This window comes from Onychomys torridus, chromosome 7 (genome assembly GCF_903995425.1).
Source record: "Onychomys torridus chromosome 7, mOncTor1.1, whole genome shotgun sequence".
In the NCBI taxonomy this organism is placed as follows: Eukaryota; Metazoa; Chordata; class Mammalia; order Rodentia; family Cricetidae; genus Onychomys; species Onychomys torridus.
The window spans coordinates 15,372,061-15,386,881 of NC_050449.1; the positions used below are offsets into that span (position 1 = coordinate 15,372,061).

Below are 14,821 nucleotides of genomic sequence, written 5' to 3' on the forward strand. Positions count from 1 at the left end.
GCATAACTCAGGTAGTTTCCTCTGGAGGTCATAGAAGAAACACATATGGTAGCCACCTGTTTCTATTTGCAGAAGACCATTGAAGACTCCCATGGTCTCCTCTGTGTGCAGCCTGCTGCATTAACCTTCTGAGGATATCATCACTCTGACCTAATAGGACTCACTGCAACTTCCTCTTCTTTTTTATTATCTTTACTTTATGTGTATAAGTGTTTTGCCTGCACATGTGCACTCTATGTCTGCTGAGTGTTCACAGAGGCCAGAAGAGGGTGCCAGATGCCCTGAAACTACAGTTATAGATGCTTGTGAGTTGCCATGTGAATGCTGGGAACAGAACCTGTGTCCTCTGCAAGAGTGGCAGGTGCTGGTGACTGTTTGAGACATTTCTACAGTCTCTCGTTTCAATTTTTTAAATCTATTATTCTTGGAGACTGGCAAGAGGCATGTGTGCCACAGCATTCATGTGGAGATCACAGGGCAGCTGTTAAGTGCCAATTCTCTCCTTATACCATGGGGAACCAGGGATAGAAAGCAAGTTGTCAGTACTGTATAGAGAAGGCTTTTATCTACTGAGCCATCTCAACAGCCCTCATTTCAATTCTTTGAAATTTTATTTATTACTGTGGCATATGTGGGGAAGTGGGTAAACATATGGGGTCAGAGGATAATGCTAAGGCATTGGTTCTTCTACCTTGTTGAGGCAGGGCAGGGTCTCTCTTGTCCTTTCTGCCATGCTGCATACTCTAAGCTAGCTGCCCTGCAGGCTTCCAGGTGATTCTCCTGCCTCTGCCTCCCATCTTGTAGGATTGCTGGGAATATAGATGCATGCCACTATATCTGTCTGTTTTACAAGAATGTGGATCAAATTCAAGCTGTCGGACATTCACAGGTGCTTTTATCCACTGAGCCATCTTGCCGCATTCATTTTAATTTTTCTGACATGGAGTATTTGTGTTGCCCAGTATAGTTTTAAATTTATGCCCCATCTTCAGCCTCCTGAACAGCTACCACAGAGCACTGCTCCAAGCTATGTATATAATTTTAATATTTTCTCTCCGGTGTGAGTACCATCATGTCTTCAAAGCAAACTAGAGCAAACAATGGCACTCTCACATAGCTTACATCAATCAGGCTTCTCACTAGTGACTTCTTTCATGCCTTCGAAGTGAACGAGGATGACTGTAGGCTTTACCACACTGCTGACACTTATATGGTTTTTCCTCAGTGTGAGTGTGACGTATTTCATGAATTCTGAAGGAACTGGGACAGATGAAGGCTTTCCCACACTCCTTACACTCATAGGGCTTCTCTCCAGTGTGGGTTCTTTCATGTATCTGAAATGAAGTGGAATGACTGAAGGCTTTCCCACACCGTTTACACTCATAGGGTTTTTCTCCAGTGTGTGTTCGCATGTGAATTTTAAGGTGGGTGGAATAGCTAAAGGCCTTCCCACATTCCTTACATGTGTATGATTTTTTGGCATTGTGAGTTCTCATGTGATTATTAAGACATGAAGGATATCCAAATGCTTTCCCACAAATCTTGCACTCACATGTCTTCTCTTCAGCATGCATTTTCAAATGTCCATTAAGATTTGAAGAGATAGCAAAGGCTTTCCCACATTTGACACACACAAAAGGCTTTTCTCCTGTGTGAGTTCTTATATGTTGAATAAGTCGTGAGGATGTAAGGAAGGCTTTCCCACATTCCTTACATTCATAGGGCTTATCGCCATTGTGAGATCTTACATGTATACTAAGGCCTGAGTACTGAGTGAAGGCTTTCCCACACTGATTACAAACATAAGGTTTCTCTCCAGTGTGAGTTCTTCCATGTATCTGAAATGAATTAGAATAATTGAAGGCTTTCCCACATTCCTTACATTCATAGGGCTTCTCACCAGTGTGAGTTCGCATGTGAATATTTAGATATGCAGGGTATCTATAGCCTTTCCCACATTCCTTACATCTGTAAGGTTTCTTTGCATTGAGAGTTTCTATAAGCACAGCAAGTCTTGAGTTTATAAAACTTCTCCCATATTCATTCCAATCATAAAGTCTGTCTCCACTGTGAGTTCTTCTATGTGTCTGAAGGTGTGAGTGATTAATAAAAGACTTCCCACAGTCACTGCATTCAAAAGATTTCTCTTGTGTGGTAATTTTCTGATTAACCTTAACTGGGGTCATACAGATTTCTTCATTCTGATTGAACTCAGAAAGTTTCTCACCAGCACAGTTTTTCTTCTGAAGCATTACAAGGTCTTTTCTGTACTGACTACAACCATAATTATCCTGTGTAGTTTGAGTTTCCATATGTGTCTTAAGGGATGAAAGTTCACTGAAGAAGTCTCCAGGTTTCGTCAAGTTACAGCACTCCCTTCCATTCTGGCTTCCTGTCTGCTGATGAAAGGGAAGAACAACATTTCTTTTTTTGCAGCCAATTGGTAAGGTTATAATCATTTGATCACAAAACATTATGATTATTTTTCACTACATGCATACAGTTCATACTCGTTCACTGCTCTCAAGTGGTGTGATTAAACACTTCCTCCAGAATGCTGTGTTATCCAATCTAATCTTTGAAAGATTTCTGTACCATTCCAAGAAAAAGATGTAATTTGTGTGAATTCTGAAGCAGTGAGTTTCATTACACATCACGGGCACAATTTAATACTATTTCTTCAGACACTTGCTCTTGTGTATTATCTGCTTCTCTCAAACCTCCTTTAATGAGATTCCTAGTTTTCTCCTTCAAAGGGCTTCAAGCATGCCAATTAGGTACTGTGCAAGAGACAGATCTCTAGCCTCTAATTTTCTTTGAATAAAAATAAGATAATTTTCTTATTCTTACCATTTGCATCCCATTGGATATATTACCCCTCAAAATTTCCTGTTGGGGTGCTGAACATTTGGTTTCAAGCTGCATTTTCCATTCTGAAGTAAAACAGAAAAATAAATGTTAAGAGTTTGGAGAAAGAAATGGAAAACAGGAGTTAAAAATAAGGCTTGGGCTGGAGAGATGGCTCAGTGGTTAAGAGCCCTGACTGCTCTTCTAGAAGACCCAGGTTTAATTCCCAGCACCAATATGGCAGCTAAAAACTGTCTCAAACTCCAATATCTGACACTCTCACACAGACATCCATGCAGGCAAAATACCAACACAAATAAAATAAAAATAAATTATCTTTAAAAAATAAGGCTTATTTATTTTTATTTTGAATTTTAAAAGGTAGAAAAAAGTAGAAACAGATGAGGTTATTTTTCTGCTCTATTTTAAGACTAAGCAGCCTAGCCTTGAACTCACTACACAACTCATACTATGCTGACTTCATAACCATTCTGCCTCAGATTCCTGAATAGAAGGATCACAACATGCCATCATACCAGGCAAAAATAATAACACTGAATCAAGCCTTTAGATCATATTAAAAGTTAATTATAGGGGTTGGGGATTTAGCTCAGTGGTAGAGTGCTTGCCTAGCAAGCGCAAGGCCTTGGGTTTGGTCCTCACTCCGGGGGGAAAAAAAAAAAAAAAGTTAATTATATAAAAATTAAAACCAATGGTAAACAGAAAGAAATTATATGGGGAAGAGTGTAAAAAATTTCAGGGAAATTTAAGTAGAATATCTCAAAGCAATAAGTTTAAGTAAACTAAAAGAATATTGGAAGTTGAAGATTTTCCTTCTTGCCTCAGAGTTCCGAGACAAATTTTACCTTAAAGAACTTCATTATAGGAGCTGGGCTGGTTAAAAAAGAGTAAAGTCTTATTTTACAAGTGTGAGGACCTGAGTTCAGATCCCCAGAACTCACATAAGGCTGAGCATGATAGAATGTGTCTGTAATTCCAGTACATCTATGACAAGATGGGAGATGGAGACAGGAAAGTCCCCTGAAGCTTGCTGGCCTGGCACATGCAGTGGTAAAGAAAGACACTGTCAAAACCAAGTGGAAGGTGAGGGTCAACACCAAAGGTTGCCCTCTGACTCCAAAATATATACCGTGGCAACCCATACATGCCCCTATACACACATCATACATACATATACAAGGATTTTAAGGTTTTTTTTAAAAAACATTCATTCATCCATTCATTCACATACTGAGTGTATGTGTGCACATATACACATGTGTCACAGCATGCATATAGAGGTCAGGGGACTTTGGGAGTTGGTTCTCTCTTTCCACCATGTGGGTTCCAGGGATTGAACTCAAGTTGTCAGGCATGGCTGCACATGCCTTTACCTACTGAGCCATCTCTCCAGTCCAACACAAGAGTTTTGTTTTCATTTTAAGTGTATTTCAGTTGCAAACATACTAAACTTTCATTAAATAGAATTTCCAGGGCTGGAGAGATGGCTCAGAGGTTAAGAGCACTGACTGGTCTTCCAGAGGTCTTGAGTTCAATTCCCAGCACCCACATGGTGCCTCACAACCATCTGTAATGAGATCTGGTGCCCCAGAAAAAAAAAAAAAAAAAAAAAAAAGAATTTCCAAGCCCAGTGATGGTGGTACATGGGAGGCAGAGGTAGGCGGATCTCTGTGAGTTCGAGGCCAGCCTGATCTACAGACTGAGTTCCTGGATAGCCAGGGCTACACAGAGAAGTCCTGTCTCAGAAGGAAAAAAAAAAGGAATTTCCAGGAATACTTACCTGGAAAAATTATCTTCTGACCTGTACTAAACTCTTCTTGTTCCAACCAAGAGACCAGACTGGGTTTGATGAGCTGATACCCTGTGCACAAAGTAAGACTCATTGGTGAGAAGACACAGACAGAAAAATGACATAACTCCCCAGGTTCAGGACCAGAATTTTTGCTTTTCCCCAGTGTCTGGAGACAAGCGCTGACTCTGGGCTCACAGAGACAGTCCTCTTTTAGCCTCCCATGTGCTTGAATCCCAGAAGTGCACCACCAACCCTGGCCAGGAATTAGAGTTGTAATGATAACACAGAAATTATTTTTAAGGGGCTAATAATACAAGTACCACTTGTCTAAGCCTAAGGCCCTGATTAATTTAGTCACATACACATTACAAAGCACCAGTTTTCTTTCTGTAGTACAAGGGACTGCACCCAGGGCCCTGCAAGTGATAGGCAGGTGCTCGAACTCTGAGTCAGATCTAACCTAGGATTTGACTTTTATTCAAACAGGAAGAAAGAACTGCAACAGCCAGGCAGTGGTGGTGCAAGCCTTTAATCCCAGGAGGCAGCGGCAGGTAGATCTCTAAATTCAAGGCCAGCCTGGTCTACAGAGTAAGTTCTAGGACAACCAGAGCTACACAGTGAAACCCTGTCTTAAAAACCAAAAGCAAAAGAGAGAAAGATAGAGAGAGAGAGAGAGAGATAGAGATGAGAGAGAGAGAGAGAGAGAGAGAGAGAGAGAGAGAGAGAGAGAGAGAGAACTGCAACAAAGAGATCTTTGTTCCTCTAGGGAAATTAACTACAAGTGGTTCAAATATAGTACTGTTCATCACAGTCATCAAGATAATCAAACTTTCTAATTTACTTATTATTCTGCATGAGTGTATATGTGCTCATGTATGTGGGTGTGCTTCTGTACATGTGGGGGTCAATATCACAGCTGGCTATCACATGGGAGCTGGGGATCTAACTCAGTCCTCTTGCTTGAGCAGTAACCACCTCACTAACTGAGTCATCTCCCCAACCCCTTCTCTAATTAAATACATGCACTTGTGGGTACGGATGTGTGTGGTGTGTGTGGTATATGCACATCTGTGTGCATGCCTGTGCCCACACACGAAGGACAAAGTGGGGTGTTGGGTGCCATTCTCTATCACTCTGTCTCACCTCTTTACAGCAGTCTCTCCTGGAAACTTGGCTTATGTTTTTCCAGCTAGGCTGGGAGCCAGTAAGCCTCAGTGGTCCTCATTTCCAACCTCCCCCCGTTCTACACTAGGTTTCAGGTGTGTGCAAGACCACAAGCCGTTTGTTATGTAAGTACTGGATCTCCACTCCAGGTCCTCAACAAGGTCTCTTAACCACTGAGCCATCTCTTGAATGCAAAGAGAACTTATTGACACACAAATGATTTATGATTTTACACTGATGTCTCTAATTTAGCCTATCAACATGGAGAGGGAAAATATATATTCTCTTTTTGGAGTGAAGGGCAGGGTTCAAGATAGGGTTTCTTTGTGTAGCATGGATGCCCTGGGAATTCGCTCTGTAGACGAGGATGGCCTCAAACTCAAAGACCTTCTGGCCTCTGTCTCCTTAGTGCTGGGACTAAAGGCATGAGCCACCAACACCCAGCAAAAATATATACAGACCTTGGGCTTTTTGAGAACTACCCCAGTATATTAAGACATATTTAGGGTGGTATATACTTTTAATCTCAGCATTCAGAATGCCGAGGCAAGGGTAATATCTGTGAGTTTGAGGTCAGCCTGTTTTATATGTCATGTTCCAGGCCATCAAGGGCTACAGTGAGACCCCCGTCTCAAAATACAGCAAAGCAAAAACCAAAACAAACATGTATTAGGGATGGAGTCGTGTCTCACTCACTGCCATCACCATTCCCCAGACACAGTCCACGGAGGCTCCAGGGAACAGCAGCAGTCCTACCTACTGTAACCAGGTAGTTCTGGTAGTTCTCCAGCATCACATCTCTGTAGAGGCTTCTCTGGGCTCGGTTCAGTGAGGACCACTCCTCTTGGGTAAAGTCCACAGTCACATCCTCAAATTTCACTAAGTCCTGAAATATTGAAGACATGCTGGGTTTAGCCAAATAAGATCTTTGTTAATGAACATGGAAGGATGAGGAAGCAGGACCCATCATCTATAGAAAATTTCCTGGCCCCATTTATAAAATTCTCTGTAAACTCGTGTGTGTGTGTGTGTGTGTGTGTGTGTGTGTGTGTGTGTGTGTGTGTGTATGTGTTGTATATACATGTATACTGATAGGTACACTTGCCTGTGCAGGTTCATGTGAAGGCCAAAGGTTGATGTTGGGATGCCTTCCTCAATTAATTCTTCACCTTATTTTCTGAGACAGGGTTTTGCATTGAACCTGGAAATTGCTGTTTCAGCTAGACTGGCTGACCAGTGAGTCCTGAAATCTACCCATCTCCACCCACAACCATGAAATTACAGACATATGCAGCCATGCAGCACATGGGTGCTGGAGCTCAAAATTCAGGTCCCTCTATTTGTACAACAAGCCCTTTACTCTCTGAGCCATCTCCTCAGGACCCTACCCACTTTTTGCCTTGCTAGACAAAACCCAGAACCCTGACTAAGCATGCTAGGCAAGAACTCTACCACTGAGCTCCATCCTCAGCCCTATCCTCACTCTCTTAACTTCCTCAAGTCACACGCCACTGCTGAACTGGAACTGGTACTAGCAGTACACCAGAAAATATCCTGTTTCTCTGTATGAAGCGCAGTAGCCAGCACTTCCTAAAGATGTGATGATGTGCACACATGAACAAGTGTCTGTAGAAAAGGAAATTGTCATCTATCAAATCATCTGCCAGAGAACGTCACAAAGGAAGACACATTCAGTTGACCAGGGGCCAGCAAGATGGCTCAGTGGGTAAAGTTACATGCCACCATGCCTGATGACCTGAGTGTGACCCTCAGACACAAATGATGCAAGGAGAGAGCTGACTTTTGCAAGCTGTCCTCTGAGTCCACGCACTGTGGCATGTGCTCATATAAACATTTGCATCTACACATTCATGGGTGTGTATACACGCGCGCGCACACACACACACACACACACACACACAAATGTAATAATAAAAGATAAACGAGGAAGCAGAGTGATGGTGGTGTGTGTCTTTAATCGCAGCACTCAGGAGGCAGAGGCAGGCGAATCTCTGTGAGTTTGAAGCCAGCCTGGTCTACAGAGTGAGTTCCAGGATAACCAGGGCTACATAAAGAAACCTTGTCTCAAAAAGCCAAAAATAAAATCAAACAAACAAACATGAGGGCAGAAGAGATGGCTCAGAGGTTAAGAGCACTGACTGCTCTTCCAGAGGTCCTGAGTTCAATTCTCAGCAACCACATGGTGGCTCACAACCATCTATAATGAGATCTGGTGCCCTCTTCTGACCTGCAGGGACACATGCAGGCAGAACACTTTATACATAATAAATAAATCTTAAAAAAAAAAAAGAAAAGAAAGAAACATGAGTTGACACCATGAAGGTAAAACCAGGTTATTACTGAAAAGTCAAGAAGATTAACTGTAAGTTTCCAACTCACTAACAGGACAGTTTTTGTCACAGCCACTGTCAATGTGACACAAACCTAGACGTGTCTGGGAAAAGGGAGTCTCAACTGAGAAACTGCCTTCATCAGAATGGCCTGTGGGGCATGTTCTTGATTGGCGATTGATGAAGGCCCAGCCTGCTGCGGGTGGTACCATTCCTGGGCAGGTGGGCCTGGGATGTATTAGAAAGGTGGCTGAGCAAGCCAGGGGCATGAGCCAGGAAACAGATTCCACCAATGGTCTCTGCTTCAGTTCCTGCCTCAAGTTCCAGCCTTGGCTTCCCTCAGTGTTGGATTATGATCTGAGAAGTGTAAACTGAAATGAACCCTTTCTCCCCACCCCACCCCGCCCCCGCCCTATGTTTATCATGGCAACAAATGGCAAACTATGACAGCCTCTAACTCCCAGGGAACAAGATCCTTAGGTGAGGCCCTGTTTGCCTTAGAAACAAGTTTGTCTAGAGGAAACTGTCTACAGGTAGAACATTTTGAAAGTGTGTATATGTGTGTATTTTTTTACCTGATAATTTGTCAGGCAGTCAATCAACATCCTTTCTGCTGATACCTTTCCTTGCTGAAGGCAGACTGAGTCCCCTGAAAGATCTTAAGGGAAAGGAAGCAGGTATGAACACTCAGTGGTCCAGAGTCTCATTCAAAGGCACAGAAGTCACTCCACCTGCTACAAAAGCCCTATGTAATCAATCTAACTACAGACTGATGTCTCCCTATTTTCCACCTTATTTCTCAATATATCCCTCTCTCCTCCCTCTCTCTCACTCGTTCCTTCTCTCTCTCTCTCTCTCTCTCTCTCTCTCTCTCTCTCTCTCTCTCACACACACACACACACACACACACACACACACACACACACAGTGCTCTTCCCCACCCCTACATACCACAGAATGCTAGAACAGTCCTGTCCCATCTACAACCTGAAAGAAGGATGACAAGGAATGCTGCTTATTAGGATAACTATTAACAACAGCCTCATTTCACAAGTAAAGCAGCTTTATGCCCTGAAAACACTACTTTATCAGGGCTGGAGCTGGAGCTCAGTCAGTACGGTACTTGTCTAGCATGCGTGGAGTTCCATGTTCCATTTCAGCATAAAAATGGGTGTGATGGTGCATACCTGTCAGCCCAGTTCAAGAGGTGGAAGCAAAAGGATCAGAAATTCAAGGCTATCATCAGTTACCTAGCAAATTCAAGGCCACCATGAGCTGCATGGGGCCCTATCTCAAAAAAGAAAAGTGTTGGCGGATGGAGAGACGGTTCAGTGACTAAGAGCACTGATGTGTCTTCTAGCGGACCCAGGTTCAATTCCCAGCACCTACATGGCAGCTCAGAACTGTTCAGCCCCATCTGACACCCTCTTCTGGCCTCCATGGGCACTACACATACATGATGCATTGACAAACATGCATACATATAAAAATAAATAAAATCTGGGCTGGAGAGATGGCTCAGCGGTTAAGAGCACTGGCTGCTCTTCCAGAGGTCCTGAGTTCAATTCCCAGCACCCACATAGTGGCTCACAACCACGGGTAATGAGATCTGGTGTCCTTTTCTGGCCTGCAGGGACACATGCAGGCAGAATAATGTATACATAATAAATAAATAAATCTTAAAAAAAAAAAAAAAAAGCCGGGTGGTGGTAGCACATGCCTTTAATCCCAGCACTTAGAAGGCAGAGGCAGGTGGATCTCTGTGAGTTCGAGGCCAGCCTGGGCTACCAAGTGAGTTCCAGGAAATGTGCAAAGCTGCACAGAGAAACCCTGTCTCGGGGAAAAAAAAAAAAAAAGAATCATCAACATAAACTATTCTGACCCAGACCACAGTGCTGGGAATCCCTAGAGGATCCTTAGGAATTCTTCTAAGACACAGAATCATCAGACCTTACCGTGGGATGAATCAGTTGCTGCCATTCTGTAACATGGAAGTGTGTCTTAATACTCCTTTGACTGGGGTTATCATCACTTTAGTGCAGCTGCTGAGTTTCAGTGGACAGAAGCACTCTGCATTACCTGTTGTACACAACCATTAGTACTCCTGTAGTATCAATCATTAGTTAACGTGTCTATGAAACATGAATTCTAGTGATACTAACTGTCATTTACTGAGAAATGCTATGTAGTACACTGTGCAAGGAGTGTGTGTGTGTATGCATGTATGTGTATGTATGTGTGCATGTATTCAATTATCATTATGACCAGCCTTCACAGTAAATATAACTGCACTAAAAAGACCTACATTCAAAGCCAAGTATAGTGGTGCATGATTGCAATGCCAGTGCTGTGGAACAATCTTTTTGTATACTGTGAAAATTTGTTGTTCTCGTTGGTTTAATAAAGAGCTAATGGTCAACAGCTAAGCAGGTAGAGTTTAGGCAGGTCTTGTGGACAAAAAGAGAGTATGAGGATGAAGAAGGGCAGAGTCGCCAGCAAGATGCAGAGGAAGCAGGAGAAGAACATGCCATGCTGATAAAAAGTACCGCCATGCAGCAGAGCATAGATAAGAAATATGGGTTTAGTTGAAAGAGCTATTTAGTAACAAGCCTCAGCTACCAGCCAAGCATTTATGATTAATAGTAAGTCGCTGTGTGGTTATTTGGGAGTGGGCTGGAGGGACAGAAAACTCCACCTACATGCCAGTAAACCTTGCCTAAAAAAAAAAAAAAAAAAAAAAAAGGGAGCTGGCAAAATGGCTAAGCAGGTAAAGGCACTTGCCTCCAGACAATGTAAGCTTAAGTTTGATCTCCAGGATCCATGTAAAGGTGGAAGAAAAGAACCAACTCTATAAACTGTCTTCTGATCTCCACTTGGGAAGTAGTATGTGTACCCTTCTCCCTACGTCATGCATTATATACACACAGAGAGAAAACAATCATAAAATTTAAGACAGAACAAAACAGGAAAGGATCTATACTCTGAGAACATTAGCGATTGCTCATTTACCAACCAGTTAAAAAATGATGATGCAGGACTTGAAGGCAGGTTAAGAGTTTCTTTCATTAGTATGCAAATTTGCTCTTATCTTTAATGAGTGGTAAAGTTATAAGTACAACAAGCAGATTGTTATTTTCTTATTTATTTGTATGTCTTCTGTTTATGTGCTCATGTAGTGGCCAGGAGGTGTCTGATACCCTTTCCTATCTTTCTTCATCCATTCACTTAAAGTGCTGTCTTTCTCTGAACCTGGGGCTCACATTTTCTCAGCTATGCTGAAAGCCAGCAAGCTCCAGTGATCCTCTTGTCGCCATCCTTCCTTAGGACTGGAGTTACAGATGTTAACTGGATACCTGGTTTGATACATGAGGCTCTCAGATCCACAGCAAATGTTCTTAAACACTAAGCTATCTTTATGGTCCCAAAATAATTCTTTTGTTTTCAGGTAGATTTTTGTTCAGTATTCAATTCTGTTTTACAGGTGTGGAAATCAGGATCTCATGCAGGGTAGACACGAGTTCTACCACTGACCTATATCCCAGTTTTAAATGTTAAGGTATTTGGGCAGGGGGAATCTCAGAATACAATTTAAGCAATAAGCAACCTCTGCAAGGTCATGGTAGGAAATATGAACTCAAAAGACATGCCTTCCCCCCAGTACAGGAAAAGCTAGGGCAAAATCAGACCTATTCAACACCTATTTTATAGATCTTTTCAGAGAACCATCTTTTCAGTTTTTGGCTTTAGGGTTTTTGATTAGTTGCCCGAAACAAGATCTTACTAGATAACCTAGGCTAGCTTCAAACTCACAGCAATCTTCCCATTCAATTTCTCAAACCTTAAGATTATAGGAAAGTACCAACAGCATTCCTTCCTTAGGTAATAACAGGTAGGAATAGTGTTTCATATGTTTAATTTTTTTCACCCCTGTCTGTAGTGGGTAGCCATTCCAGCCTTGGCCTGGAAGTTCCAACCCCCATTGAGGCTTCGGTAATGGTCACACCCATAAGGCGGGGCTGAGGGAGGACCCTGAAGACCCAGGATCCAGAGGAGAGGTTTCTCTTGGTTCCTGGACCCTGGATGCTGGAGGTGGACCGAGCAGTCCAGAAGTAGTTAGAAGACAACGTGATGAATTACAGAGTGATGAAGGACTTAAGCTGAGAAGAAGCTGGCAGTCTGGTACCTTAAACCACTGCTGTACTTCTGTGCTTTCTGAGTAACTGCAAGTAGATGGCCTCTGGGGTGACTGCCTCAGGTGTTCTGATAATTACTAACCTGCAAGAGAATAAGCCGGTATGCTTTGGCTTTCTGCCTGGGAACTTCTATGTGCAATCAAGGGGCACGGGGTACACTTTGCTGATTTCCAAAAAGAACTTTTGTAACTATTATGAAAAACCCAATAACCTGTTGAATTTCTCATCCCCTATTTCCTTGCATTATTACAATAAAAGACTGGGGTTGAGTCGGATCGGGAGGAGGCGGAAAAGATGCACATCTCCAGATCTGACAAGACTCGTCAGCTTGCACCAACCCATGTGTCTTGCACCTGTCAGACATCCCTGCTCTTCGAGACCCTCGAAACTGCTGAGGCTGGGTCCCCGGCAACTGGCACATAACAACATGGGGCTCAAAGGGAAGACCCTAGGGTAAGCATTGTGCCTCCAGTCTGGTAAGGAACCTGTTTGGGGGAAACCGCAGATCCCTCAGTCAAAGAACAAGGCTGAGAAAGGTGAACAGGAATTTAATAAAAATGTGACAGGTGGAATCTACTGAAGATCATATATACAAGAAAATACTAAAAAGACTGTTATTTAAAAGGGGAATTCAGTTTGAAAAGGGCAGTTTGAAATAATTTATCATTTTTATTAGAAAAACTAGCCCTTGGTTACCTGAAAAAGGAACTCTAGTTTCTAAACTGTGGAAAAAAGTAGGAAATGATATAAGAAACTGGCTGGCTGAGCACAAAGAGGAGACTGATGATTCTGATATGCCAGAAAATGCTTTGCTTTACTGGTTCATTGTTAAACAAGCAATGACTTATGCTGAGTTGCCTGAACTACCCACATCAGGGCAAACTTCAGCAGCAGAGGGAGAGTTAGCTCCTCTTACTGAGGAAAAAAAAAATCGCCTTTGTATGCTTCCTCAGGGGAGACCCCACCAGGGAAAGGAAAAGAGGAAAATAAGGCTTGTATTGTTGAGGTTTCAAGCCCTGACTCAGAATCTGACTCCTTGGATGATGATGATGAGCCATTAGATCCTGAGGATGCTTTTGAGGAAGAAGTGGCCAAGTATCTTAATCCTGATTGGCCTCCTTTGAGACAGCCCCTCAAAATAAAAACCACTAATAAAAAAGGCCTTAAAAAGACAGGGCCACGATCTCGCTCATGGCTCGCTGACAGAAGCTGGAGCACAAGGGGAGAAGCTGCTGGCTTTCCCTATGACGGTCGTGGGCAGGAAGTTCCAAAGGGAACTGAAGGAAGGTTGCTCAAAATAGGGCCCACAGCACCATATGCCCTCTCCTTAATAATGTCTTGGGAAGCCACCTGCTACCTACAGATTGGACTATTTTGGCCAGGTCATGCTTAACAGGGGGACAATTCCTCCTGTGGAGGTCTGCTTATGATGATGAGATAAGGGCCTTGCTTGCCACCAAAGATATTAAACCTGAAGAGGAAGAAGACTTGGGCTTTCCCTTATATAAGGGACAAGGAAAATGGGCCTCGGTAGACCAACAGATTAAAATTCCTTTGCCCATACTGAAGAAAATTTCTTCTGCTGCCATTCTGTATAGCGCTCACTACCCTCCAATGATTCTTGACCCCAGCCATGGTCTGCTGTTAAGCAAGGAGTCAATGAACCATATGCAGATGTTGTGGCTAGACTCATGATGCTGTGGAGAAATCAGTGGCCAATGCAGGTGCCACTGATATAACACTGAAACAGTTAGTGTATGAAAATGCTAACAGAACTTGCCAAGCTCTACTTAAACCTAAGAGAGAGTGATGGCAGATGATCCGCTTTGATGTTTTCTCCCTCTATGGTACAACTGCTTTTGCAGTTACAATCCAGGGAAGGGTACCTGGGATGCCACTCCAACTAAAACAAAAAGGGGGACACCCCGGACCACCTGGAGCTTGCTTCAAGCATGGAGCAACTGGACATATTAGTAGAACCTGTCCTCAAGGACAGGGGACTCAGTTTGTTACCACCAGTATGGAACAAGTTCCTGCTACACCTTGCCCACATTGTCCGAAGGGGTATCATTGACAAAGAGATTATAATTCTAAATTTCCTAAGAATGGGTAGCCACTGGGAACAGCACCTGTGCCTTACCAGGGAAACCAGAAATGGGCCCTGCCCCAGGCCCCCCAAATAATGGAGACATCAGTCAACAATCCATTTCTCCCATAAGGACCATCGACTCTTTGTATAGGGCCTCCCCAGGGAGTGCAAGATTGGACCTCAGTTCCTCCACTACAGTTATATTAACCCCTGACTAGGGGGCTGTTAAAATCCCTACAGGAATTTTTGGACCTCTCCCTAAGGGGACTGTAGGATTAATTTTGGGGAGAAGCTCAACCTTAAAGCAGAGAATAAAAGTGTTACCAGGGGTGATTGACTCTGATTATACCAGAGAACTACAAAT

The 14,821-nt window shown here is 43.0% G+C and overlaps 1 protein-coding gene across 4 annotated transcripts in view; it reads right to left on the reverse strand.

Annotated features, from left to right (window-relative positions):
* Window positions 1–228: 228 nt before the first annotated feature.
* The window catches only part of LOC118587086 (zinc finger protein 426), a 29,908-nt gene continuing 15,315 nt past the window's right edge, over window positions 229–14,821 (reverse strand). For 2 of the 4 annotated variants that reach the window (XM_036192716.1, XM_036192718.1), the window contains exons 2-7: window positions 10,131–10,254; window positions 8,751–8,833; window positions 6,581–6,710; window positions 4,649–4,729; window positions 2,851–2,933; window positions 229–2,399 (exon numbers count right to left, since the gene is read on the reverse strand). In XM_036192716.1, coding sequence (XP_036048609.1) covers window positions 1,140–2,399; window positions 2,851–2,933; window positions 4,649–4,729; window positions 6,581–6,710; window positions 8,751–8,833; window positions 10,131–10,155 — 1,662 coding nt within the window. In that variant the 5' untranslated portion in view covers window positions 10,156–10,254 and the 3' untranslated portion in view covers window positions 229–1,139. Of the gene's footprint in view, window positions 2,400–2,850; window positions 2,934–4,648; window positions 4,730–6,580; window positions 6,711–8,750; window positions 8,834–10,130; window positions 10,255–12,358; window positions 13,791–14,821 lie in introns of those variants that run through there. The other 2 variants (XM_036192717.1, XM_036192719.1) reach the window with 2 other exon arrangements.